At 39.6% G+C, this 27,948-nt stretch overlaps 2 protein-coding genes across 2 annotated transcripts; both read left to right on the top strand.

Annotated features, from left to right (window-relative positions):
* The first annotated feature begins 14 nt into the window (after window positions 1-14).
* On the top strand, window positions 15-5,684 carry sf3a1 (splicing factor 3a, subunit 1). The gene is made up of 16 exons (XM_041787085.1): window positions 15-153; window positions 275-354; window positions 976-1,085; window positions 1,175-1,379; window positions 2,065-2,322; window positions 2,415-2,489; window positions 2,582-2,732; window positions 2,824-3,020; window positions 3,239-3,356; window positions 3,446-3,753; window positions 3,837-4,085; window positions 4,180-4,387; window positions 4,497-4,651; window positions 4,939-5,040; window positions 5,142-5,213; window positions 5,305-5,684. The coding sequence occupies exons 2-16, from the start codon at window positions 307-309 to the stop codon at window positions 5,404-5,406; spliced, it is 2,358 nt and encodes a 785-aa protein (XP_041643019.1). The 5' UTR covers window positions 15-153; window positions 275-306; the 3' UTR covers window positions 5,407-5,684.
* A 2,044-nt stretch (window positions 5,685-7,728) lies between these two features.
* Window positions 7,729-27,460, top strand: LOC121509602 (TBC1 domain family member 10A-like). Its single transcript, XM_041787086.1, has 9 exons — window positions 7,729-8,393; window positions 12,589-12,688; window positions 15,772-15,879; window positions 16,222-16,328; window positions 16,426-16,540; window positions 20,571-20,636; window positions 21,032-21,221; window positions 21,312-21,466; window positions 24,365-27,460. Exons 1-9 carry the CDS (start codon window positions 8,212-8,214, stop codon window positions 24,851-24,853), a joined length of 1,512 nt encoding a protein of 503 aa, XP_041643020.1. The 5' UTR covers window positions 7,729-8,211; the 3' UTR covers window positions 24,854-27,460.
* The last annotated feature ends 488 nt before the right edge of the window (window positions 27,461-27,948 follow it).

The following is a 27,948-nucleotide window of genomic DNA, read 5'->3' on the forward strand; positions in this document are numbered from 1 at the left end:
ATAAGCTTGTATCTCTTTTGTCTGACAGGGAAAATAGCTTGTTGACCGAGCATCTCCTTGGCAACCTGAGTAGGGTACTGCAAGTTCCATGATACTTAGCGGCGTGTTTCCGGAAGTAATAAGCCTCCATTGGGTCAACGAAAGCGTTACGCAGTGAGTATCCAACTACAATCTGTTTAAGTTTTTAGTCGTTATTGTACATTTGTGTCCTATCGTGTGTTTAATTCGAGTTTTTAAAATACACCTTATTCTATTTTTTATTGGCTGTTTGTAGGCCATCGGCATTAACACGCAGAAGATACAGCCATGCCGCCCGGGCCTGTTCAAATAGTCCAGCCGGAGCCCAACAACAAGGTGAGTAAACCGCTAGAGTTAGCATATGTTAGCATTAGCAGAATTGTCTGCGTGTTACTTTGTGGGGAAACTATTGGCACTTTGTTGCAGTTTGAGCCACTGTGTGTTTCTGTGGAGGATTATTTGGGAATAGCTGACGTCTGTTTCTAATAACCAAAGCAATGCGTAATAGTTTTTCCAGTTAGCTTGTTGTTAGCATTGACGCTCAATTCATTCACATTAGCAAAATTCAAAGTATGATGTTTCAGCAGCTCATAACTTTTGACGTTACTTGAATTCAACGTTAGAATATCTGTGTTTGAATAAAGTCGTAAATTTATTAGACATCAAAAATGAAGTGTTGATGTTATTTCTATAAAATTGTGTTTACCAATCTGCAGTATACGTATAAATTATAAGTAAGTTGTCATTACTACATTTTGCTATGAGGGGACGATAGCTCCACACAGTAACTGGACAGCCTTTTACTATTTTATTTATTTTATTGATAGGATGACGACTGTAGCTTATACATAGGTAGTACAAGCTTATGATAGCCATTTTGTGACAATGTTTATGTATATGTGTATATATTTCTCTGTGTGTATATTGCAGAATAACACTATTATTTTTTGTCCACAGAATGATGCAGTGGTGGAAGAAACCCCTGCCACCAAACCCATCGTTGGTATCATATATCCGCCTCCTGAGGTCCGAAACATTGTTGACAAGACAGCCAGCTTTGTTGCCAGGTTGGTAACTCTGCACGTTTCCATTTTCTCCATGTGCATCTTTACTTCATTTCATGACAATGATATGTAATTTCTTTATTGTTATGCAGAAATGGACCAGAGTTTGAAGCAAGAATTCGTCAGAATGAGATCAACAATCCAAAGTTTAATTTCCTCAACCCCAATGACCCCTATCATGCCTACTACCGTCACAAGGTCAATGAATTTAAGGAGGGTAAAGCACAAGAGCCGTCTGCAGCAGTGCCAAAGGTTATGCAGCAGGCCATGCAACAGTCCCAGCAGCTTCCTCAAAAAGTAAGACATGCATCTCAGTTTACTTTTAACTTTTTTATTATTATTTTATTTTTATTAGGGAGATGAATGCAAAATTCACCTTACATCAAGTAGACAAAAGTTACATGATTGAAAAATCCCTCAAAAAAAGGCCTCAAGTCAAAATTTTTCTGAATGCATTCTGATGAAAAATGTTTACCCTCCATAATATAAATTGCATGAACAAATTTTTAGCCCGTCTTCTAATCTTCTGGATCCCCCAGTTGAAACCAATTCCCAGACAGACTGTATTTGAATACAGATTTCAAATACATTTTTAAGCACTTGTGAGCTTCCTGCCAGTAAGATGTGAGTTCTGGGAAATCTCATAGTAAATAATAATGGTCAGCTGTGTTTGAACCACATAAGCTCCAATAGTTTGTTCCAGCCCCCTGATGTCTCATCTGAACTGGAATAAAATTTCATGCTTTTCCATCTAAATTTCCTCCACCTGTGTGAAGGTGTATTTCTTCCACTTTGTGTTATAAATATTTTCCTGTATCTCTATATATACGAGTATACCCATTCTTCTTTCTCTTTTCCATTTCTTTTTAATAGGCAGGGTGTTTGAATTTTAAAAGTTCTGAAAATAGCTGCTTTTACAATTTGATTGCCTATTACAAGTATATTTTGCTCATGCAAACTTAAACTTCCTGTTTGTCAATAGGTGCAGTCACAGGTGATCCAAGAGACCATTGTCCCCAAAGAGCCCCCTCCAGAATTTGAGTTCATTGCAGATCCTCCATCAATCTCAGCATTTGATCTGGATGTTGTGAAGCTCACTGCCCAATTTGTGGCTCGCAATGGCCGCCAGTTTCTCACACAGCTCATGCAGAAGGAGCAGAGAAACTACCAGTTTGACTTTCTGCGGCCACAGCACAGCCTTTTCAACTACTTCACCAAATTGGTTGAGCAGTACACTAAGGTGACCTGTCATGCCTCTCTGATATTACTGCGTTTCTCTGTTTGTGTGGGGATTCTTAACTGTACCGTAAACTTTTTCTCCTATATCTGCAGATTCTGATCCCTCCAAAAGGACTGCTGAACAAGCTGAAGAAGGAAGCAGAGAATCCAAGAGAGGTTATGGACCAGGTAATCCCCCTTCAAGTGTGACCGTTTATCATACTAAGCATTTAATAGCATGTTGCCCATGTTAATCAGCTGTTCTACTGCACAACCACCAGGTGAGGTACCGTGTTGAGTGGGCAAAGTTTCAGGAGCGTGAGCGAAAAAAGGAGGAGGAGGAAAGAGAGAAGGAACGGGTGGCCTATGCACAAATTGACTGGCATGACTTTGTGGTGGTTGAAACGGTGGACTTCCAGCCAAACGAACAAGGTACAATCCCTGCAATGATTCTAATCTTTCATTGTGTAAATTGCATGATAGCAGAAAAATGCATCTTAATATTGTCTCTTTTGCTTTTCAGGACACTTCCCACCACCCACCACACCTGAGGAGCTGGGCGCTCGCATCCTGATCCAGGAGCGCTATGAGAAGTATGGAGAGAGTGAGGAGGTAGAGATGGAGGTTGAGAGTGAGGATGAAGATGACGAACGAGAGAACCGCAAAGATGGCCAGCCATCACAGCCTGATCAAGACACACAAGTGCAGGACATGGATGAGGTAAATGCTGAGGAAGTCATCAATCACATCACTTTGAAAACTGGCCAATAATAGGTGGCTTTAGTGGCATTTTTTAATTACTATGGATGCTGCATGCATGTTGACCCCTTTTTAAAATGTTTTAGCTCTTATTGTTTTCCTCTGACTATCTTATACAAAGATGTATGAAGTAAATGTGCCAATATGGAGTTTTAAGCGCCATCTTCCTCCTTCTTTAGGGATCTGATGAAGAGGAAGATGGCGTGAAGGCTCCACTGCCACCAGACAACCCAATGCCACCCCCACTGCCACCAACTCCAGACCAGGTTATCATTCGCAAAGACTACGATCCAAAAGGTAGCACATCCTTTCAATGGTGATTAAGGTCATATTAAACCATCACTGCATACAGTTAAGGTAATTTTGTTATTTTTTTAACCTTGTAGCTTCCAAACCTCAGCCCTCAATCTCAGTTCCGGATGAGTACCTCATCTCGCCAATCACTGGTGAGAAGATCCCGGCTAGTAAGATGCAGGAGCACATGCGTATCGGTCTTCTGGATCCACGCTGGCTGGAGCAAAGAGACCGCAGCATCAGAGAGCGACAGACTGAAGATGAAGTCTACGCTCCTGGTTTGGACATCGAGAGCAGTTTGAAACAGCTGGCTGAGAGGCGTACTGATATCTTTGGTGTAGAAGAGACAGCCATCGGTAAGAAGATTGGTGAAGAAGAGATCCAGAAGCCAGAGGAGAAGGTGAGTAAAATTATTTCTTAAAGGATTTCTGATGTGAACGATATTGACAACAGAGCCAGTCCTAAAAATGCTTTTGTTTTCAGGTTACCTGGGATGGCCACTCAGGAAGCATGGCTCGTACTCAACAGGCAGCACAGGCCAACATCACCCTGCAGGAGCAGATTGAAGCCATTCACAAGGCCAAAGGACTGGTGGGAGAGGATGATACTAAGGAGAAAATTGGCCCCAGCAAGCCCAGTGAGATTCATCACCCACCTCCCATTCCTTCATCTGCACCCAGTTTACCCAAACCCAGTCCTCCAGTCACTGCAGTGCCACGCCCACCTGCCTCTGTGAGTTATTAAAAATATTTCACATTATAAGGGGTCTTAAATTGTGAGTTTATGACAAATAACAGCCTATTGTACCTTTTTTTTTTTTTTACAGGTGGCACCTCCAGTACGCACTACTCTCTTGTCTGCAGTACCTGTAATTCCAAGACCACCTGTGGCTCCTGTGGTGCGCCTAGCACCAGGACAAGTTATAACACAGATGCCGCCCATGATTCCTGCTCCTCGTATCAATGTGGTCCCCATGCCGCCATCAGCACCTCACATTATGGCACCCAGACCCCCTCCTATGGTTGTCCCAGCTGGTAAGATAAAGGCTTCTCAACAACTGCCTCTGCTATATTAAGTAATAATATTTCTCATAGGCCTCTTTTTGTTGGAAGTATTATCTAAAATAACTGCTGCTTCTTCCAGCATTTGTCCCTGCTCCTCCTGTGCCACAACCCCCAAGTGCTGCTCCCCCACCACCAGTCCACCCACCACCACCTCACGAGGATGAGCCAGTCAGCAAAAAGATGAAGACAGAGGACAACCTTATTCCAGAGGAGGAGTTCCTTCGTAGAAATAAGGTTGGTAGAAGCAGCAACATCTTCATTGCTGCCTAAAAATGTTGGTAGCAACATCTGTAATATACATGCAGAAAATATTAAAAATACTGGATTTGGACTTTAACACTCAAACTAATAGTTTAAAAGATGTATAGTAACTAAGAAGTCAGCACACACGAAAATGTAGTTATGAATTGTTTCAAGTGTGCTAATTTGTGGAAATGTTTTTATGAGCACAGAAATATGAGAATAAAATGAACTTGTGGACACTATTACAAACATATTCATAATATTTCCCCCTTTTTCAGGGCCCGGTGGCAGTTAAGGTCCAGGTCCCCAACATGCAGGACAAGACCGAATGGAAGCTGAATGGCCAAGTCTTGAATTTTACCGTCCCACTCACAGATCAGGTATGCAAATATTCTTCTTTCTCATCTTTTTTAGAAACATTCTTTGCACAAGATCATTTTTGTACAAAATTGTCATGGACATGTTAATGGCTTCTCCATAGGTGTCTGTTATTAAAGTCAAAATCCATGAAGCTACGGGCATGCCAGCTGGAAAACAGAAGCTGCAGTATGAGGTAAGCTTTCATTTTAATCTCCTTTAATCCTTACCTTTAGTGTTTTAACCTCACTGATTTCATAATATCATGCCATCTTTGTTTGTTACAGGGTATTTTCATCAAGGACTCCAATTCCCTGGCTTATTACAATATGAGTAATGGCTCCATTATTCACTTGGCACTGAAGGAGAGAGGTGGAAGAAAGAAGTAAGCCATGCAGCAAAAGAAAAAGACTCAACTTGTCAATAATTTGTCACTTTCTGCTGTTGTGTTACTTTGCTTAAATGATGTTTCCATTTCTGTATTGTTCATTTGTTACAAACTTAAATTCTACTAAGTGAGCCCAAGGAATTATGCTGTACATTGGCTGACAGACATAGCTTGATGATGTGTGTTCAGCTTTTGATTTCTTAATGACAATATACAGTCATTGGAAATGTTAAGAATTTGTAGTTATCTAGTTAAATAAAGGAAGAAAAAATAATGAGATTTTGTTGCTTCTGTGTGATGTTTGAGATTTCTGTCGATAAATATAAAAAGCTCTTAATCAAACATTTTATATGGAAGACTTCTCCATCGAAACAGCAACTAACAGTAAACAAGGTAACAGGATATACAAATGCTCAAATATGGAAAGAGATCTAAAATATCAAATCCAACAAGATCTAATAGGCTCAAACTGGATTTATGTTGTAAACTAAAGGCAAACTAATGGTAAACCTATGATTAACTAATGATAAGCCTGTAATCTAATGGTTAGGAGTGCCTTTATTCTTGTTTTTTTTTTTTACCTTTTTACTAAACTAAATGTAACCTTATGGTAAATTTTGTACTGGAAGATACAGACTTTTTTATTTTAATCTTGATTACCACTTACAGCTCCCAAAAAATCATGATATCAAATTGTTTTAATATGGTAAAATCCAATTTTCATAGGTTTCCTGAGTCTTCATTCTCTCACTCTGGTTTGGTACACAGTACTGTAATCATGGGGAGGACTATTGACTTGATACATTTCCAGAAGACAATAATTGTCACCCTCCTCAAGAAGGGTAAGCCACAGAAGGTCACTGCTGAAAGACCAGGCTCTTGTCAAATGCTGTATCAAAGGATCTTCATGGAAAGTTGGCTGGAGGGGAAAGGTGTGGTGAGAAAAGGTGCACAGGCAACAAGGATGAGCTCAGCCTTCAGAGGACACAGACGGGTCCAGAACATGGACTACAATTGTCGTGTTCTTGATGTCAAGCCACTCCATAACCACCAAGTTATAAGCTTCTCACATGGGCTCAGAAGAAAAAGATCCAGACCATTGCTCAGTGGTCCAAAGTCCTGTTTTCAGATTAAAATAAATGTTGAATTTCATTTGGAAATCAAGGTCCAAGAGACTGGAGGAAGACCTTAGAGGCACAGAATCCAAGGCATTTCAAGTCCACTGTTTTCAGTTTCCACAGTCAGTAATGGTTTGGGGTGGAATGTCATCAGTGGATATTTGTCCATTGCTTCATCAGGTCAATGCTGACAGATGTCTTCCAGGAGATTCTGTCTGTTGAGAACCTTTATGGAGTCATGATTTCCTTTTCCAGCAAGACTTGGCACCTGTCCACAGTGAAGCCAAAACTATCAGAGACTGGTTTGCTGACCATGCCATTACTGAGCTTGGTTGGCCAGCTAAGTGGCATAACCTGAACCCCATAGAGAATCTCTAGGGAATTGCCAAGAGGGGGATAAGAGACACCAGACTCAGAAATACACGTGAGCTGAAGGCTGCTATCAGAGCAACCTGGGCTTCATAACACCCCAGCAGTGCCACAGACTGATTGGCACCATGTAGATGGAGTAATTTGTGCAAAAGGAGCTCCAACGAATCACTGAGTGCATACATGAGCGTTATTTTCCAGGTCAACATTTTTGTAATATAAATCCTTAGACTGGTGTTTTGTGATATTCTAATATGATGAGCAGGTGGATTATTGATTTTTGTGAGCTGTAAACTGTCATCAAGATTAAAACAAACTAGAAAAAAATTAGTTCACTTAGTAATGATGAATCTAGAATGAATGAAAGTTTTACTTCTTTAATTTAAATCACAGGAAAAACGAACTTTTTCATGATATTCTATTTTTTTAGATGCACCTGTATATTCCAAAAATACTATTCCCTAATCTTGCATTTTACTGCATGTGAAACAAGGATAAAAAAAAATATGAGCTGCAGACTCACTGAAAAGAAACTTAAAATAAAATGTATAAACACTACAAAGATAAATACAGACTTCGTGCTCTGATGCAGACTACCAAGTGCTGAAAATGCCCGGATTAAGAGTTCAGACTAAACACAACAGTAAATAGTTCGTTTCCTCGAAATTGATGGTTTACTTAGATCTATGCCCCGTATTATACGGTTCATATTAATAGCAGTGCAGCAGGGACACAATGCAAAGACTGCATATTTTCCAGACATTTACTTCCCAGCTCATCCACTAGGGGAAACGTTAAGACGGTAAATCCAGCCCAGGACGGCAGACTGGGCTGCTGCTGGTCGAGGCGAAATCTCAGCACAGTCGGGATGACAGGACAGCGAACCTGGATCCGTCTGCTAAAAACATGATAAATTATTCAACCTGCAAACGTAGTTAGTAAATGACTAACTAGGTTTAAATACTAAACATGTAGTATTGCCTCGTCTAATGTAGGGTCAGTATATAATTAGTTGTGGCTACTGTTGGCACGTATACTTCGGGCTAACTTTATGTTAGCAACATTAGCTAGCTTATGTTGAATCTGAAGAAGCACTCAAGTTAATTTTAGCTAGCGCAACCTACTTTGACGTGGCTTGTCAGTTGCAGCGTTGAGTATTATTTAACTTAGAAGTCAGAAAGTTTAACTCAAGTGGATAAATCATGGCGTCGATGCAGTTTGATTCGACAACATATGAAGAGGAGCACTTTTGACTTTGGGCTGTCAACAAGCTCGCTGACGTTAGCTGTCCTGGCTAGCCAGCTAGCTCTTTTGCTAACATGGCCAACATAGAAAACGGTCGTCAATCGGCGGACACAAGGAGTATCCGGACTATAAGTAGCAGTCATATGGACGATGAAAGCTCTTTGGGATCAGACTCAGAGATCAACGGCTTCACCAGCGACAGACAGACGGATAAATATGGATTTATCGGTGGGGCGCAGCAGAGCGTGGAGGGACAGTAAGTTTGTTTCAGCTCCGCACTGATTCATTGACTTTTCTTCCATGTTAACTCTAACCTGCCAAAAATGGAAGCAATGCAGTTTTTAAAACAACATCCAGGATAAAAGTTGAACAGAGCTGGAGAGGTTTAGCAGCCATTGTATTTAAGGTGACATGTCACAAGTGTTGTTAGTTGTTGTCTTGGTGCCTCTCCACAACAAACTCCCAACCAGCTGCGTGGCACAATGTGTGTCCATGCAAAGTTATTGCCTCCCACTCAAAAGGAAAATGTTAATACTATCAAATGGAATTGTTTCTAACATGTGGCAAAATTCATCTCCATTCTGTAATCTGAAATATTATATTATCTACATTATGCTTGATTTATTTGCGTTAAAGCTTTATCAACAAAACCACACTGCCTTGCTTGTATTTTTTCATTGAATTCATTTATTCATACCATTTGAGACAAGATAGTGTTTCCCGTCTATGAAGGCCCTTCTGTCTTTTCTTTTGTAACTAGAGGCCTGAAGCCTAAAATCACAGCTCTGAAATAGTGGAAGTAGTGAGTGAAAGTTGTGCCAAGCACAGGCTGGCTGGGAGTTTCCTGTTTTTCTTTTTTTTTTTCTTTTTTAGAAAGAGAGTTTTGGCAGACTTGGAGCCGAAGATGTGGTGCCCTGTTTCTAGAGGGCCTCTTTTGGCTCCAGGTTTTATAGGTGGTCACACACCCAGGTCACACACCCAGGGTTTGACTTGCACTGTTTGGCAGTGATTGAAAGTAACTCATTTTTAGAGGTTGAAGCTGGAGTAAAACATTTTGTTGTACTGATCTCTAGCGTATACCCTACGTCTTTTTTTAGGCTTACAGAGGGCCATCCCATGTTTGAAATAAAACCCTTTGAAACAGTCTGAGCCCTACAATTACAGGCTATTGCTGATGAGAAAATTACATAGCTGTGTATAGCACCATACCTCATTCACAGTGTAGGTTAGACTTCAGTTTACTTTTTCTCTTAAGGAATATTATTTGCAGCTCCTAATGTCTCCTGCCTCTAAATTGAATTACATCACAAGTCAGTCAAATCTTCACTGCAGCTCTTTGAGGTTTAAAAGGCTTTACCATCAAAGGACAAGATCTGAGTTGGTGTCTTTTATAGCACTATTTTTTACTGTCTGCTCATTGTGCTTACTGGATATGTGATGACCACACACACACAGATCTGATGGCACACGATGAACAGCCTTTCTGGGAATGTTTATTAAGTTTTTAACACTAAAGAGCCTGCTGCTAACAATTACCTTCAGTTCAGTCAAGAGTTTTGTTTTAGGCTTATCATCAGGGAGGAAACATTTTCTTTGCACTGGACCCTGAGCCTACAAAGCCTCTTAATTTCAGGGCCAAAGTACCCTTTAGGGCCAAAATTAACACTGCATTGAAAAAGTTATTGACACTTCATTACACTGAATGACAAGGCTAGTACTGAGGGACTGGATGCCTTAATGTTATAATTTAAATGGGAAAAATCAAGTATTTTTTCAACCTATTGGTGCATACTATTTCTTTAAACTGTTTTGGTTAGATGTTGTGGGAGCTAATACAAAAAAAAGAATTATGCATTGTTGTCATCTTGTTGTTTTCATTCTGAAAGGCCACTTGCTTTATCTGCTTTAGTTTTTTGGCTGCTCCTGCAAAATAGTTTTGGAGCGTGAGCCTTTGTTAACACTTGAGCAAAGACATGTGGTTGTTTGGTGAAATGTAGCATGGTGGCTTGAAGTATGGGGATAAAAATATTGTGGCCAGTGGCCACAGCATTGCATATTTGCAGACCACTGTTGGTATGTTTGGATGCAGTTAGAAAAGGCAAATTATTGTTAGTCCATCTAAAACTGGAATTTTACATGTACAATATGTAAAATTTGGCTGCCAGGGGGCTCTCAACCAAAGCAGTAACAAAATATGACAAGTACAGACCAGCGCTGTCCAGCTCCTATGTTCATTTTTTGTTTTGAATTGAGTACTCTGTTCAACATAAATGAATTCACATCCTGGGTCTGCTTCCAGCAAAAGTGCATTTTCTCTTTCATTATGAGAAATGTATGAATGACAACAAAATGTCAGTTTTCTATTTAAGAAATGTGTCTTATGAGGTGCCGTTTGTATTGAACAGAGTCATCAATTCAAATTACAAGAAACTGTATTGACAACGAGGCAGCGAAAGTGGCTGGCGCTGGGCAGTGCTGGTTCTAACTCACAGGAATGTGAGTGTGGGATGCTTGCATGTCTAGGAGGTGATTTTGGGTGATTAAACAGGAAACCCTGGGCGGCCTCCATAAAAAGACATGTCCAATTACAATTACACAAATTCATAAATTCTCTGTCTTTGAAAACTTCTGGAAATATCTGGTGTCATGTAAAACTGCAATTAAAAAAACTGTAACTATGGTATGGTCACTTCCTAAATAAATAAAGATATTCAGTGCAAAAACTAATCTGCCATGCCAGATAGACTAATTAATTAACATTCCCCTGAAAAACCTCCCATACAAAGCTTTTGGGAAAGGTAGGACTTTTCAAAAAAATGTAGAAGGTGATTGGACAAACGTTCTGTCTTTCACATGAAGGGCCAGAGCGACAAGACAAAATGAGGTAGTAGGCATGTACAGGTTGTAATCTGTAATCTGAGCTCAACAGGCAGGCACTAACAGAGTTTAACTGTGGAGCTTGTTGATGGATAAAACTTACAACAAGGTCGGTCAGAAGTACAAATAAACATTTTGTATTTCAAGAGGAGTTTTCAGTGTGACTGTTGTTTTAATAAAGAAATGTGGCTCAGTTTTGATAAGAAAGCCGTTATACTATAGCCACATTCGTGGTCAGTGCTACACCAGTGGTAGCCAGTTGCAGTTTAGTCACTGTAAAACTACACTCTGACTGTAGGTTAACTGCCTCATTCTCCTCAAATAACACTGATTTCTCTGGTCCTACTCAGACCTGGCACAGTCTTTTCAGATTCGAGTTTTGTTGAGGACAGATATGGAATGTGGACAATCCATCTGCTTTGCAAGGTTTTCTTTTAAAGTCCATGTAAACATGTAAGTACATCTAAAATCAGAGTTCTTGAAGTTGGGCCAAAGCTGGCCACACACTTCACAATTATAAGCTCAACTTTAGGCCACATTTGACCCACCTGATGTTCTGGGGCTTGTGCGTCCTGAGCTGAGGCTCGTCACTAAGTGTTTCTTTTCCAAATAATCCCAGTTGTGTGGTGTCAAAATACATAATTACTGCTCCCTAATGCATCAGAACCTCCCTGATCTAGCTTGGACTCCTCCTAAGGGAATATCCACAACAACCAATAAGAGCCAGTAGACAGGATGGATAAACTACTCCTTCATATCAGCCATGTTTTAACCCTGATTCTTTTTCCTTGTTTTTTTTCTTATTTTTGCTTGATCTGTAATGCATTCCAGCACAGCTAGCTAAGGACTTTAATTCGCTTCCATGTATGTTTTTCTGCTGAAGTCCCATTTGATCACGCAGGTTTCTGTGAGATCTTGTATGTGTGCAGCCCTCACTGTGAGATTGTTACTCCAGATGGCAGGTGTGTGGTCTCACAGTCTAATATGTGTGTTTGGAGGATATTAAGATAAAAAAATCATTTGAAACTGTCCGTATGCATGAAGTACCCCATGTTATTAAAATAAAAAATCAAGAGTATAGCAGAAGTTGTACTCATTGGCCTCTAACTAGTATATATCACCAAAAGCTAGAGGGACAGTATGCATTGCATTTGTGCCAGAAGTAAAGGGCAGAGGTTGTAGGAAATGTATGGAGCTGTAAAATTTGTCTTATTTTCACCATTCAATATAAAACCAGTTTACTGAAGGTCAACAGGAAGAAGGTCTATAGTAACTAGCTGAAAGTTGGCATGCCTTCATCTATCATAATGAAGGCAGGCATGCTTCCATCAGTAGATCAATTCTCCTGCTCTGCATGCATACAGGGACAAGGACAGTAGACTAGTTGTATCGCTGAACTTCAAGATGCTTGCACTTTTTAACCTAACCGATTTGAAAATCTTGACTACTATTTTTGAATTGCTGACCCTCTTTAGTAGGAGGGAATAGGTCTGATCTGAAATACTATTTATATTCTTTGACTGTGTAAAATTACAACCATGTGTTAATCTATTTTTTTTACATTTTCTCTCCAGAACTCGTGAGGTTCCTCCAGAGGTGCTCAGACAGAGGGAGGTGAAGTGGTTGGAAATGCTCGGCCACTGGGACAAGTGGATGATCAAGAGATTCAATAAGGTCAGTGCCAAGTGTTATGTCAGTCACACAAAATGTGGATGGGCTTGTTTGTACAGTTCCTCATGCGATATGGTTCAGTTTTTTCTCCAACTTTACCACAGTTGTCTCTAGGCAGCAGTTTTTCCCTCCCAAGTTGTTTTGTACACATGATCAGACAGAGCAAATGGCATTTCCCAAGAATTTGATTGCACAAGGAAAAGACTTTTATGGACACATTGTTTGCAGCTTTACTTGTCTGACTGGTTCTCCATGCAGCTCTCTTAACAGTTCAGTACGAAGTTGCAATTTCACCTCATTTCCATGAGTCAGCAGCAGGGCAGGACATGACCCATCCCTTTATCGGCCCGTGCACCATGTGACAAATTGACAGTCTCAGATTCAGGGTGGGGCTGTATTTACTTCCTCTGAGAAAAGCATGTAATAAAGGTGCTGTGCATGTAAACTATGGCGCTTAAATGCAAAACAGACTTTGAATTATACAAAACATGTCATGAGGAAGAAAATTTGTGTATTTGAGCTTTAAGCTGTTTTCCTTTACTCGCTGAATTAGTAGGCTCAAAGGTTTCTGATCCCTTGTTGTCCTCCTTTGGTTCATAATAACGGTTGTAGACATTTTTAATCTCCATGTGGGAGTTTGGAGCTCGTTCTCAGAAAAATATAAAACAAAACAAAGGAACTCAGCAATGCTAATGCTGTTTAACCAAAATGACTGTCTGTGTTGTACTGAAACACATTCACCCACGCTGTTGTGCCCACAGTGGTTTGTTTGTCAGTGTAAAAGATAACAGCCACACCTTCTGATTTAACACTATGATCTAGTGATGCTTGAGGTATAGCAGGGTGATGTGTAGCTGTGCACAAGTGAAAACTACACACATATAGTTTGAGCTTCCACTTTATTCTTTCTCCATTTAATTCTATTACAATCAAAAATGGGCTTTTCCTGATAAACCATTGAAGAAAAATGTGATAAATTGAGTGTAATTTAATGATGCAATCACTAAGTATCTTTGGCTTAATTAGTTTCCATCTCAACTATTAAAGTAGGAAGTTCTGCTTTACTTTGCCTTTGAGGCAGTAAGCAAGTTATGATCTGAGGTTTGATCTGCTGGCCATGTTTTAAATGAATTCTAGTGAATTATGACTAATGCAGAACACATCTGCACCACGGTGAGTGTACATTGTTTGGGTTATTTCTAGTTTCGTGTTAAATTGAGATGAGGATCTCGAAAATAATATCATCATTCAAGTTGTCCTAGCTTGCCAAAGATGTTTTTGGTCAAACAAAAGCGCATACAGAGTTTGATACTCTGGTAGACATCAGAGTTTTAAACTTTGATAATAACAGTTAAAAAAAGAAAATATGAACAACTTTTTTTTTTTTTTACTACAATGGTAATACAAATACAAATCCTAGGCATGTATTCTTGGGTTATTTCTTGTTTTTAATGTGCCAGCAAACTCCCACACAACAGAAATGCTTACAAACATAGGCGGCATTTCTGTCGGAAACAACGCCTATATTGTGGTGCTGTGACAGTGTCAGCTCTATTGTGCTAAAACAACTTGAGAAATGTGTTTTAATTAGCTCCTGCTGCCCTCCCTTTCTCTCATGATTTTCATTACTATCAGTCATTTAAAAATTGAGATTTTATTGTTTTTATAACATGTAGGATCAAAAGAATCTGTCCAAATATTGAACAGTTTGACAACAATAATTCACTTAGTTGAAAAATGATGCTCCTTAACTGAGGTTTTTCATGGCGGGCATTTCAGCTTATTGTGAAAGCACTAATGTTACTAATAATAACATTAAGAATGACTCTACAGTAGAGTCTGAATCACATTTTTATTTTAATCTTTAACACCTGTGCTGTTTCTTGTCATCATGTACTTTTATGTTCCTGGTTGTTCGTCTTATAAATGTAGAGATTCTGACAACTGTTTTATTTCATCGCTTCCAGATTGAAAAGAGACAATGTAAAAAATGGAGACTGAAAATCCAGACAGAGATCAGACCACATTTACATTTAACAACAGGATTGACAACCTATTAGCTACTATAAAGTCGAAGCTGACAACAGCGCACTGCCACATTATAGTTGACATTTCTGTCTGATAACCACAGACAAGATTGAAAAGGCTGGTGTATTTTTTCAGATCCTTTTCGTATTTTTAAGTAGGCCTGCTGTCAACCAAAGAAAACTTGGTTGACTGAAATTACACCCATGCACCAAGCAATCAACTTGTCATTCAGGGAGTGAGAGAAGATCTCCATTTTATCTCAAAGACAAGCAGACTCTTGGTCGGATGAGAGCATAATGACTAACCAGCTGGAAGGTGTCAGCCCTAAATACAAGCATATTGATTACGTAACTTGTGGATTGCAGAAATGGGCACTAAACTGCATCAAAGATGCAACAATAAATGCAAGTAAAGTGTTTTACCTCAGACTGTTCAAGAAGAACATTGATTTATCTAAGTAATGCACATGGCTTTTCCATCATGTCTGTGATTATGAAACATAAATGTTACCAGGAAGTGGCTGAATGCTTAAGGTAGCTAACAGGATTGATCAAACATGTTTTTAAATTTTTCATAATTTTTAAAATTTATTCTTGCATTTAATGTGGTCTGATGTCTCTCTAGATTTTCAGTATCCATTACTTTACGAAGTTGTGTTGCAATCAGGAAGTGTTGAAATAAAAACGGTTCTCTGGAATTTAACGTTTATGTAATTGATAAACTGAAACGTAACAATACAACATAACTGAGCTCTCTGCCCAGAGCGTGGTGTCACAGAAGCATGGCCGCAATACCAATGTGGTCTACTGGAACATGATTTTTATGTTTATTTACCTATCATGTGATACATTGGGTTGTAAAACAAAAGCCTATGGCAGTGTGCTCCTTGAAAACAGCATTTTTCATGGGTTCAGGCAACAGGCTGTGTATTTTTACACTGACTGTACAGATTGTACCAGCCAGCGTGCAGCATTTCTCGGCCTGTGGCGTGCCCTTGTCTTTGTTATTTCCTCTCTGTCCTGCATCATTTGGTGACCTCTTGACCCTTTGTGGCTCAGGTGAGGCTGCGGTGCCAGAAAGGAATCCCTCCTGCCCTCCGAGGCCGTGCATGGCTCTACCTGTCAGGAGGGAAGATGAAGAAAGAGCAGAACCGTGGAAAGTTTCAGGTCAGAGAATCTCATTCTTTCACTTCCTCATTTCAGCTTTCCTACGCTGTATTTTTGGTATCATTTCTTTTTTAACTTTCAGCTGAAACTGTTACTGAAACTGCTGCCATGCCAGCAGGGTTACTTTTGCGGTTGCAGACCCAGATGTGTTTTACACAGTTGGGAGCCAATTCATATTGAAAGAAGCTGTTCAAAAATAGAGAACAGGACTTAGCATATTTGATTGAGGATAGCAAAGTTTGAAATCTTTTGAAGCAGTTCTTCGTTGTTTAACTTAAGTGAGTGCCCACTCTCTCAAATATGAAATAAGGACATCTGACATTGCCCTCTGTGTTAATTCAGGAGCTGGACAGCCAGACTGGAGACCCCAAATGGTTGGATGTGATTGAGAAAGACCTCCATCGACAGTTTCCCTTTCATGAAATGTTTGTGTCGCGGGGAGGACACGGGTAAGCTGTCTGATATGATGTGACATTAAACACTGACACTGATAACAGACATCATTTGACTGTGAAACCTTTGTGTTGGTGTTTTGACCATCCGCAGGCAGCAGGACCTGTTCCGTGTCCTGAAGGCCTACACTCTGTACAGACCAGAGGAGGGGTACTGCCAGGCTCAGGCTCCTATCGCTGCTGTTTTGCTTATGCACATGCCTGCCGAGGTACGCCTCCCCCGTTTAACCACGAACACCAAATAAACTGCCATGTTTGGTGTGAGTGAACTGTCACCATATGTTTGTAATACTCTGTTGACTTTGTGTTTATCGCCTCTCTGGGTGAGTGCGTCAAGACAAAGCTCAGAAGTCTTTGTGTTTAAGTTTTAAAGAGTGAAATCCACCCAAAAATAGAAATCTCACTTCTTTTTTGTCATATTTTCCAGCTGTGTTTTAAGTTGTGACCTTGAAGACCTCTATTTTTAAGCTGAGCTGCACAGAGACAGGCTGTACAGATGACGTAATCTGGAGATAAATCCTTGAGCTGCTCCAGAAACTGAATAATAGATAAACTTGAGAACAATATAACAGCAGCCATGGTGATTGTTTTGGGGTGTAAATGTTGGCTTTCTATTTTAACTCATCAGATGTGTTTTTTAATGAATCGTCCCTAAAATAAGTCTATCCTTATTATTTTATTAGTCAAGATATCATCACAGTCTTCCTTTCAGGAATTTTAGAAACCAAGTTAGATTTTTTTTTTGAGAATTTAAGGTTTTAAACATTTTTATAGGACTAAAATGTTGCTGCTGGATTGTCTGATATTCTAAGTCCATGACATTTCTGCACTGTATATAGTCAGTCTGAAAAAAACAAGCAGGAGGAGCATGTTTGTCTGTGTCTTCCTGTGTGAAGCAGTGTGACAGAGAGCACTAGTAGTAGGCAGGTTGAATTGGTAGCTCTTCCGTGTATGCTAGGGGTAGTATTTGCATCAAAACAAGAAACGAGAAAAGCACTCAGAGAGTGCAGACCTCCGCCATTAGCCCTGTCTCCCAATAGTACAGAATCTTTTAATAAATTCCTGGATCCAGACAATGATCCGGATAACTCCCAAAATCTAATCAGTTCTTCCTTATGCCATTTCTGACATTTCCTGAAAATTTCATCACTATCCATCCATAACTTTTTGAGTCATGTTGCTAACAAACAAACTAACAAACCCTGCCAATCACCTTTGAGTATCCAGTAGTATTGCCTTATGGAGTAGTCAGCCTGTGGGGAAAAGAAGCCAGAGAAGAGGGTCTGAAAGCTTGCCCCTTGCTTATTTAACAAAGCGAGGCACAAGTAAGAGGAGGTTTGGGGGTCCCGCCTGAGGAATGTTGAGCTTCTAATGCCGTGTTACCATCAGGGGGTCTGGTTTGATTCAGTTCGGTTTGGTATGCTAAACCCCAAAATAGTTTGCATTTTCACAGACACCCGTGCTCTCACTTGGGTGGGTGGGGCTGTAAAAACATGCATGTGAAGTCACAGTCAGCGCGAGTCAGCTGTTCCAGCTGCAGAGTTATAGAAAGGATGAGTGACAGAAATCAGTTGGGAATAAGCAGTAAACAGCTTTATTTCAGCTGAAAGTGCTTTTTAAAAAATAACTTCATCTTAATTATGTTAATTGCTGTCAGTAAAGATCCTCAGCTGATGGAATACGTGTACAGAGACAGTTTGAGTCATAACGCTACGTTAATAAGTGAATATATCTAGTCCAGAACAGTTTATATGACAAAATATGAAAGTTTAGAACTGTACTGTGAGAATTTGCCACAGTAAAAATAAAGTAAAAGTTCAGCTGGTGTTCAGCTGATCTCGTTTTAAAATAGTCTGCAGTCTAAAGTTTTACGAGTCCGTTCAACAACCACAGAACGATGTTTTCACAGGTTATCTAACGTAAGAAGTAGATTAATAACTAGTTACAGATGAGAATGAACTATTCAAAGGCTTCGTATTCACAAAACTTCTGCATTAATTTAGTCTCTCATCCATCACGGATGAATCAGATATTAGTCCATTTTTCTCCTGTTTTCGCCTGCTTCTCACAGCGCAGACTTCCGTGTTTAAAGCCCGGAGGCGGGCAGCTGGGTCGCGCGCTGACATGACGTCAGTGCAACCTCTAATGTTGTGTGTTTAGCTCCACCTTTTTGGTACGGTTCTGTTGGCACCCCTACAGAAGGGTGCCGAAAAGTGGGACCGTACGGGTCGTTTTTTTTTGGGAACCTTTTTCTATGGAAACGCCAAAAAAAGCGTGCCGTACCGCACCAAACTGAGCCGGACCGCTTGGTGGAAACGACCTATAATAGTTTGTGGTTGTAATTTGATCACATGGGTTAGGAAAGGAACACATAAAAAAACACTTTAATTGAAAAAACATTCAGATGAAAAAACATGTTTACTGCTTTAATGAAAAGAATACCTTCAGAGTTTAGTACCTATACATAACAGAAAAGCACAAACCTTTCATCTAAAGTTACTGAATTTGACTTGATTTACCTTGATTCGTTGATAAAATAAAGGTAAAATGTACAGGAAAAGGGAGTTGTTACTTTCTAGTCAAACTGTTGAATTAAGTTAGTGACTAATCAGCTGATTGTTTGACAGTTGGCACTTATAGAAAGCCCTGATTATGATTCCTATATTTCATTTCTCTGAAATTAAAGTGTATACACCACCATTTATATTTTTAATAAGAGGAGCCAGAAGCAAATATCAAACACCTTCTGCTTGTCATATGAGTGTAATAATGTGTTCTTGTTTAATATATTAAAATTTTCTTTTATTTGATTCAAGTTACAACTGTATGACAACATATATGCACATCTTTAAGTTGTATGATCTTGTGTAATCCTTTTCTTCCAGAATTTGCATGTTTGTTAAAAAAAAATAAATCCAGCATTTACAGCAGAGTGTTCTGCACAAACTCACAGAATATGAATAGAAGAGAGACGTTTAGCTTCAAGATGGAAAATTTAGGGAGTAGTTGGCAGCAGTGTAAATTTTGGCTGCTATTTTTAAATTTAGTATTAGTTTTAGTCTTTAAATGAAATGCATTTTAGTTTTAGTCACATTTTAGTCTTTTTTATCCTCTTTAAGTCCAGTTTTAGTGGATGAAAACTCAAAACATTTTAGTCTAGTTTTAGTCCATAAAAAGTCCTCACATTTTAGTCTTTACTTTTAGTCCAAGCATTTATTTTCTTGCCGAAATCTGGTACTAAGTCATGGTAGTGTGTTCTCTGCACTCTGTCAAACCTGGGATCCCTGCTTTCTACAGCTGAGAGGCAGAATAGCTACAATTGCATTGTTTCTTTTTTTTTTGACAGATTTACCCACAGTGGAGAAAAATCCCGGATTTTGAATGTCCGACAAAAACTACATTACATTTTTGTCTAGTTTTAGTCATCTTGACGAAAACTAAACTTACTTTTCGTCAGTTTTAGTCATCACAGATCTATTTTTGTTAGTCTTAGTCTGGTTTTTGTCATAGAAAAAAAGGCTGTCGTATAACATTTTTAGTCATAGTTTTAGCCGATGAAATTAACACTGGTTGGCAGAGGAAATCAATTAATATGAAGAGACTTGCAAGATATGCAAAAAGCTTTTAAACTTAAATCCATAGAGTCCCACATGAAAAATAAAAAGATGCGTCTGGGAGCAAAAATGATGTCAATGTTTCTCTTTGTTTTGGTCTTGAAAAAAAATCTTACAAGGTATTAAACTTGATGATAAAAGTTTTCAGCAGTCCTAAACTTTAATAGGTAGGGTTTTAAGATGTGAGTTATGACCTCAAAATGCCAAATTGATTTGTCAAAGGGTGAGTACCGTGATCTTTTTATCATGCAAACATCTGCACTGTTCAGTCATAATAACAGTCATGTGTTAAAATAAACCAATAGCATGTGATGCTTATTACAGAATGTAGACAATTAAGGGGGTTTTGCTTTGTTTATGCCCTATTAAAAAACAAACTTAGTGAAAGTTTTCTTTATTCAAACTTATTTTACAGCTTTTTTCTATGAAGCCTAAGCATACTTTGTCTGTTCCCTCTAAACTTCCATGTTTTTATTATGTGAAGATTAAAAGAACAGCCAGACTTTAGCTTTTCTTTCCTAATTTAAGTCAGCATTTCTGTTTCTAACCTGCCTTCCGTGTGAACTCACTGTAACGCTTTGTAAAAGGAGCACTTTTCTGACATCATGTGCGTGTTTTTCCACAGGATGCCTTCTGGGGGCTGGTCCAAATCTGTGAGAAGTATCTTCCTGGCTACTACAGTCCTGGCCTGGTGAGACTCAAACATGTGCACGCATACATGGTGACATCACCAGGTGTTGGAAGTGCACTGTGCAAATAACTCCATGTGACTCTGTTTGTTCCAAGAATTACAATCCAGATGAATAAAGTGGACTTATGCTGTGATTAGAGAGAAACAGGAATGCATTGTTATTGCTGCAGAGTTCACAGTGTGGCAAACTTGGTGATGAAACCAGCTGGGCGTTGTCTGTCTTGTCAAAACTATAATAAAACTTTGGATTATTTACTTCAGTGTGTTACAACATTGTTCATTTAGGCTGGTTTATTTTTAATGGATGATTATAACAAGTGTATCATGTTTCAGCTACTACAATACAAACCTCACATGGCTTCTTTGTTGATGTTTCCTACCTGTGTGTTTTTCAGGAAGCAATACAGTTGGATGGAGAGATCCTGTTCGCGCTGCTACGACGTGTCTCCCCGCTAGCCTATCGCCATCTGGAGAAACACAAGATCGACCCCATCCTCTACATGACAGAGTGGTTTATGTGTGCCTTCTCTAGGACGCTGCCCTGGGCCTCTGTGCTGCGGGTCTGGGACATGTTCCTCTGCGATGGTAACCATGGCTCACTGCAGCATGTTGCAGATGTTTAAGATAAACATTCATTAGAGGTTTATCACACTGATACTTTGTTCTCTGTTCCAGGGGTGAAGATAATCTTCCGTGTTGGCCTGGTGCTGCTGAAGTGCATGCTGGGTACCCGGGAGAAGCTAAAGGCCTGCCAGGGCCAGTATGAAACCATGGAGCTCCTCAGGGCTGTAGAGCCTCGATACATGCAGGAGGGCTTCCTTGTCCGAGAGGTAAGAGAAGTAAAATCCCATAATCAATATGTTGGTTTGCCTATATAATCCTAACTTCACACATAAGTTTCATTTTAATCAATTTTATTTACTTAATTTGCACACACAGAGTACATGTTTATAGAAAAAATGAGAAATCCTTACATATGTGGAAAGTTATGAATCCTACAAGGGCTTTTATTAAAAAATGTGCCTTATAAAAGCGCTATTAATCTTCATGTTTTTTTTATTTTGAAATAATGACAATGCATCTATTAGAATGAAACAATGAAATATGGGCTTTTGTAGGATTTGTACAGTGCATCTAAAGAATAAATGTCATGTACAAGTTCATTTTTTTCCTGTGATTTACTTCAGAAAGTTTAATTTCCATATATTCTAGACTATTCTCATCGGAAAAGATTTTCAAGACTTTTTTTGATTTAACCTTGAAGATTACTGCTTACAGCTCAAGAAAATGAAAAAAATCTACTGTCTCAAATTATTAGAATATTGTGGAAAAGTCAGATTTGCAAAAGTTTCTTTAGCCTTCATTCTCCCACTCTGGTTCAGTACACACAACCACAATTATGGGGAGACTGCTGACTGTATAGCTGTCCAGAACACAATCATCGTCACCCTCCACAAGGAGGGTAACCCACAGAAGGTCACTGCTGAAAGGGTAGGCTGTTCTCAGAAGCTGCATCAAAGCATATTCAAGAAAAGTTGACTGGAAGAGAAAACTGAGATAAGCAAAGGAGCACAGCCAACAAGAATGAGCTCAGCCTTCAGAGGATTGTCAAACAAAGCAGATTCAAGAACTCAGGGGAACTTCACAAGGAATGGACTGAGGCTGGAGTCAGTGGATCAAGAGCAACCACACACAGATGGGTCCAGCAAATTGACTACAACTGTCCTGTTCTTGGCATTAAGCCACTCCTGAACCACAGACAACATCATAAGTGCCTCATGTGGGCTTGGTTTAAAAAGAACTGGACCGTTGCTCAGTGGTCCAAAGTCCTGCTTTCAGGTGAAAGTAAATATTGAATTTTATTTGGAAATCAAGGTCCCAGAGTCTGGAGGAAGATCAGAGAGGCACAGAATCCAAGGCACTAGAAGTCCAGTGTGTTCAGTTTCCACAGTCAGTGATGGTTTGAGGTGCCATGTCCTCTGCTGATGTTGGTCCACTGTCAAGTTCAACGTCAATACTGTCAGCCATCTACCAGGGGATAATAAAGTACTTCGTGCTTCCATCTGCTGAGAAGCTTTATGGAAATGCTGGTTTCCTTTTCCAGCAGGACTTGGCACCTGCTCAGAGTGAAGCTTAAACAACCAGAAACTAGTTCTCTGACCATGGCATAGCTGAGTTTGATTGGCCAGAAAACTGGTCTGACCTGAACCCTGTAGAGAATCTCTGAGGAAATGTGAAGAGGAAGATGACAGACACTAGACTCAACAATACAAATGAGCTGAAGCCTGCTATCAGAGCAACCTGTGCTTCATAACACCCCAGCAGTGCCACAAACTGATTGGCTTGATGTTGTCGGTGCTCCAACCAATTACTGAGTGCATAAATGAGCGTAATTTTCCAGAAGGTCATCATTCCGCAATCCTTTCATCATGATCATCAAGACTAAAATAGTCTTGAAATATTTCACCCTGTACGAGCTTTATCTAGAATATATGGAGGTTTTACTTCTTGAATCAAATCACAGGGAACAAATGAACCTTTTCGTGATAATTTTTTTTTTTTTACATTGCACCTGTATATATGTATGTTAATGCTGTGTTTGGCAGGTGAAAGTACTTTACCTTCCTGTACCTTCCTATATTGCTGAAATTGTGTGTGCCATTGTAATGCACATGATTTCAATGTGTTGTCAAATTAGAAACAATGAAAGGCAGCTATAGGTTATTGGAGTAGTATAGAATTATATACAGAATAACCCACAGATTACCTGCAGCTTTTCTGTGTGTTCCTCCAAAGCTTTGAATAATCATAAATGTCTGGCCCCACGTCGGTGTCCTCTTACTACAGTGTCTTTGGTTAAATGAAGAGATCTCTACAATCCAGATGTCCTTAATTTAAACACAAATGTGCCTGTCTCACTCACATTATTATTGTTTCCTCTACCAAAGGCTGCCATATTTCATGCTTTGTCTTGAGACGTTAATGTTTGCCCTTTATACAGTTTCCTTCTACTGTGTAATGGATTGCTGCCAAATATATAATTTTTTGACATGCAATTACAAAGTATATATCTATGGATTGCGTTTATATTTACTTATTTTTCCAAAGCAAGTGCAACTACAACTTGCAAGAAACAACATTATCTTCCATTTTTGAATGAAATAAACCTGTTAAAGAGAGACATTTTTATTTAATAATTATAATGAAAAAAAAACTCATTTTTTACATCTCAAAATTTCTTCTACATGGTGAGCATCACATATAGCAGGAAAGATTACACAAAAGCAGAGAGAACATGTTGTTCTGAATACAGTCTTTGATAATATGGAGATTTGACACTGTCCTGATCCTCTGATGGCGATGTAGTGGAGTGTTGTATCTCATGAACAGTGGGTGCTTAGGAAACAGACAGTAAGAATGAACGTGAAATAGAGACTGATTGAGCAGAGTGCTGGCCGGTCAGTGTCTGCTTCCTTAGCCAAGCTTTGTGTGAGTCTCTGTCCACGGCAACAATACCTCCTCTCATACGAAGGGTTGTCCTGACACCAGCCCTCAGGCTCTTTGGCATTTACTAACAAAGATCACATTTTACACAATGGTCAGGCGTGGAAGGAACATACTGTATTTTCCAGCAGGGGCTGGTCTTCTTTTCCTACACATTTCCTTTGAAAGTAATCTTTATGTGGACGACTCAGCTGTGACCTGTGACGTGTCTCTTCCTGTTGCAGATCTTGGAAATACCAGTGACGGCACGAGACGTGGAAAGAGAGCATCACACCCAGCTGAAACGCTGGAAGAAGAATCGTGGAGAGCTAAACTTCAAGTCACCCCCTAGGATGCACGGTGCTCGGATCATCATGTTAGCCGAGCCGCCGAGGCGCCAGGACCTGGAGCAGAACCCCACCATCGTTCTGGAGGTGCCACAGCCCACGCCGAAGCTGAAGAAGGGCAAAGAGGAGAAGAAAAGCAAGAAGAAGAGAAGCATCAAGAAGTCCCAGGCTATTGAGGACATCCCTAATCCTTACTCTCTGCCCAGTGATCCTCCACCTCATCCTTCAACTCCACCGGCCCCGCCTCCTATCAGCAGAGGGACTCTAGAGACTGTATCAGAGACTGAAACAGATGCACCTCCTTCAGACCTTCCTCCTGCCAAAGAATCTCCTCTTCAGCGCTCCACACACAGCCTTAGCAGCACAGAGCAGGACACCTACCTGTAGCTCAGCTTTGGTGTGCTAATGGGTGTGGACGAAGCACCAGCACTCTTTGGCCAATCACCAGCCAGCCTTACGAAGGTCTCTGATTGGCCGGCATCACCTTTATTCAAGTATTGAACTGTTTTGTACTCATATATTCAGTTTAGATACCATTTTGCCTATGATATTACCGGGCTACACTAAAGCATCACTGCTCAGTGTAAATCTACGGTGATGCTTTTCTCCTCTTGGTGCTTGATGCTCTTTCTCAGACCACAAAAGTCTTATTTTTGATTGCACGGGAGACATGTTACTGAGTCATTGGGAGTAAAGTTATTTCTTCTGAAGAGTGTGCTTTCAAGGTTTCAACTGGAGGTGCAGCAGCTGTAGCTCTTTACATTTCCACTCATTTCCAACACCTTGAGGTTCTTTGAAATTGAACTGTACAGCAGGGGGTGTAATCTCTGTTTTTCTTATGCCTACATGTTTCATTCAGGGTTCAGTCCACTAGAGGGCAGCCTTGTAGAGTTACCGTCCCTGTTAGTGAAGCTGATCACAGCTTGGAGAGCATTCTTTCAAGAATGCACTTGGGAGGTGTTATTCTGATACTTGGCTTGATTTTTTTTCCAGTTGGGAAATTTGTGCATTTCAGGAGAAAATGAGTCACACCACATTATCTTTTTCTACAAGCACTATTTATTTAAAGAATACTTCAGAACAAAATATATTGTTTGTGTACATTTTGCCTGTGCACAAATGGTCACGTTCTTTTCATCATCTGTTGAACTGATGTGGCTAAGCTGTGTAAACTCCAATATTCACTGTGCCAAGCACTTCCAGCCACTTTAGAGCAGCGTTATCTCACGTTAGTGTGGCAGCAGAGAGAAGAAAGTGGGATATTCCTCGCTGTACAATACATTCCTGCCTTGTTAAAAGCTAATCAGTAGAGAAGCTGTCTCTTGCCAGATCTTTGTCATTTGAATTATTTTGCTTTTGTTTCCTGTGACATCTTGGACATTAAGCAAGTTATAAATCACCTAATGGTGCTGACCTTTGTCATAGAATTGGTCGAATATCCAGATGGAGCCAAGAAGATCTTTACTGGTCTATTTTACTTCAGTAATTTGCTAGAATTTCCAAAGCAGACGGTGTTGTTTTGGGATTACTTATGACTGTTACCTGTGACCAGGGTTATTCTGTTCGGACAGCCAAGAGAAATCAACTGATTTTAAAGCGTTTTGGGATATTTGTAGCATTTCATGTTTAAAAAGCTGGATCAATTCTTTGGGAGATTTGAGGGCATGCAGGTTTGGGACTTTCTTTCGAAACTTATTGGACAATCTCTGTCGTATCAGGTCTGTTTTTTTTTTTTTTTAACTCTAGCTGTATTTCCATCAAGTGATCTGGTTCTATTCTGTTCAGTACACTACACATTATTGCATTTCCACTGTCAAAAGTTGGAAAGGTACCAAAATAACCATTCTGTACCATCCTACTTTTATGGCACCCCATTTTGAGGTACCAAGGATGCCTATCTGAACCTAAATGGTGGACTCACTGCAGTCTTGGTTTGGACGTAAGAAGGTTCACTTCCTGTGCAACAGTGGTAACAATAGTCAAAGCCAGAATGTGCCATATGTTGTGCTAATCTGAACAGCTGTCCTCCCTTATTTTTTCATAAACATGCTTTGTAAGACAACAGTGATGTATGATAAATCCTGCGGGACACTGGTTAGATTTAATTAGCAAATACAGCAAATTTTTAGCCATAGTGATGTGTTAATTGCGAACGAGTTCTGAATTTGAGAGCTGGTTTCCCTTTTTCCCATTTTGGTTGTTTTAAAGATGTGAAAAAGCCTAAATGGTACCAAATAAAGAGCTGTTTGGGAGGCAAAACACCAACTCTGGCCAAATGATCCAGATCTCTTAATGAGGCAGGATTCCTGTGACTATGAGTGAAGCTGCTTGGGCATTGGCTGTGGATAAGCCGGCAGGATCAGGGCTTACTGTGCCAAACTGTACTGAATCAAACCAGACTGCTTGGTGGAAACACCTTTTGATGAAAGTGTCAAAAGTTGAAGGGAGTTTGACAAATTTAAGCACAGGTGCTGAATATGTCTTTGTAGTTAATAATACAAAAAAGTCCCCAATACATAAAATACAGAGCAGGTGTTGGCCAGTCTCAAAAAGCAGATGGGGTTATAAAGCTAACACATCTATAAGCAAACTCTTGTATGCAATAGTTTTCTAACCTCTTGTTATACACAATTTACATTTTGCTGATGCTATTTTAATTTAATGCTCATTGTGTAGATATGACATGTAAAATAACATTTTTTTCTGATGAAATCTATTTTTCAATCTACAGTGCTATATTTTATTGAGCGGTTACAGATCTCTGGATCATTTAAAGTGTCAGACAGTATACCTTAGCTCAACATTTGTAACACTAGAAAAAGAAAAGGTTCATCTGAGATTTGTGGGTTGTCTCTGCAAGTATTTTCTCTCTCTAAATACAGATTGGTATTTCACCATTCAGGTCAGGTTCATTTAAAAATATTTTTGACAAGCATGGGGCTGTATGCATCATCATGAGTTTAAATTCTGCAAATAAATTTTGTGTAAATCTGAGATGGTCTGTATGCTGCTTTTCTTTATCATGGCTGAACAAATGAAACTTTTCTGCTTGTGCCTTTTCTTTGTAGGGTATTTTTGTCAACACAGGGTGGAGCTGCAGAGTCAAAAGTGGGTGCTTGTGTAGTAATACAGCACACAAGGGTGTCCCATGAAAGGGCCAAATGTGCCCAAGATTTATTTACATTTTTACACCATGACCTGGGTCAACACTTACAGGCTTCAAATGTACATATTAAGTAAAACATGAGATTAAATCACATTTTTTAAACACCCAGTTAAATATGGAATGAGATTTACTTTCTGAGGTCAGCCATCACCACAGAAATGTCCTAATTTTGTGAAAAACATGGTTAATTAGCTAAGTCACCACATACTAAATTAGCCCTGGGTGTGTTCTGGTAAATGTTAGCCAACTTCTTGTTTCTCTGGCATCACTCCTCCATACAAAAAGTTCTATCTTCAGAAAACCAACATGGCAGCAG

Source organism: Cheilinus undulatus, linkage group 5, assembly GCF_018320785.1.
Source record: "Cheilinus undulatus linkage group 5, ASM1832078v1, whole genome shotgun sequence".
Classification (NCBI taxonomy): domain Eukaryota; kingdom Metazoa; phylum Chordata; class Actinopteri; order Labriformes; family Labridae; genus Cheilinus; species Cheilinus undulatus.

Excerpts from the sequence above, each read along its gene's own strand:
- sf3a1 (XM_041787085.1), top strand. The coding sequence starts at position 307 with ATGCCGCCCGGGCCTGTTCAAATAGTCCAGCCGGAGCCCAACAACAAG. Across the intron at positions 3,754-3,836 it reads TCCAGAAGCCAGAGGAGAAG|GTTACCTGGGATGGCCACTC; the intron begins GTGAGTAAAATT and ends TTTTGTTTTCAG. Across the intron at positions 4,652-4,938 it reads AGTTCCTTCGTAGAAATAAG|GGCCCGGTGGCAGTTAAGGT; the intron begins GTTGGTAGAAGC and ends CCCCTTTTTCAG.
- LOC121509602 (XM_041787086.1), top strand. The coding sequence starts at position 8,212 with ATGGCCAACATAGAAAACGGTCGTCAATCGGCGGACACAAGGAGTATC. Across the intron at positions 16,329-16,425 it reads GTGTCGCGGGGAGGACACGG|GCAGCAGGACCTGTTCCGTG; the intron begins GTAAGCTGTCTG and ends GACCATCCGCAG. Across the intron at positions 21,222-21,311 it reads GGACATGTTCCTCTGCGATG|GGGTGAAGATAATCTTCCGT; the intron begins GTAACCATGGCT and ends TCTCTGTTCCAG.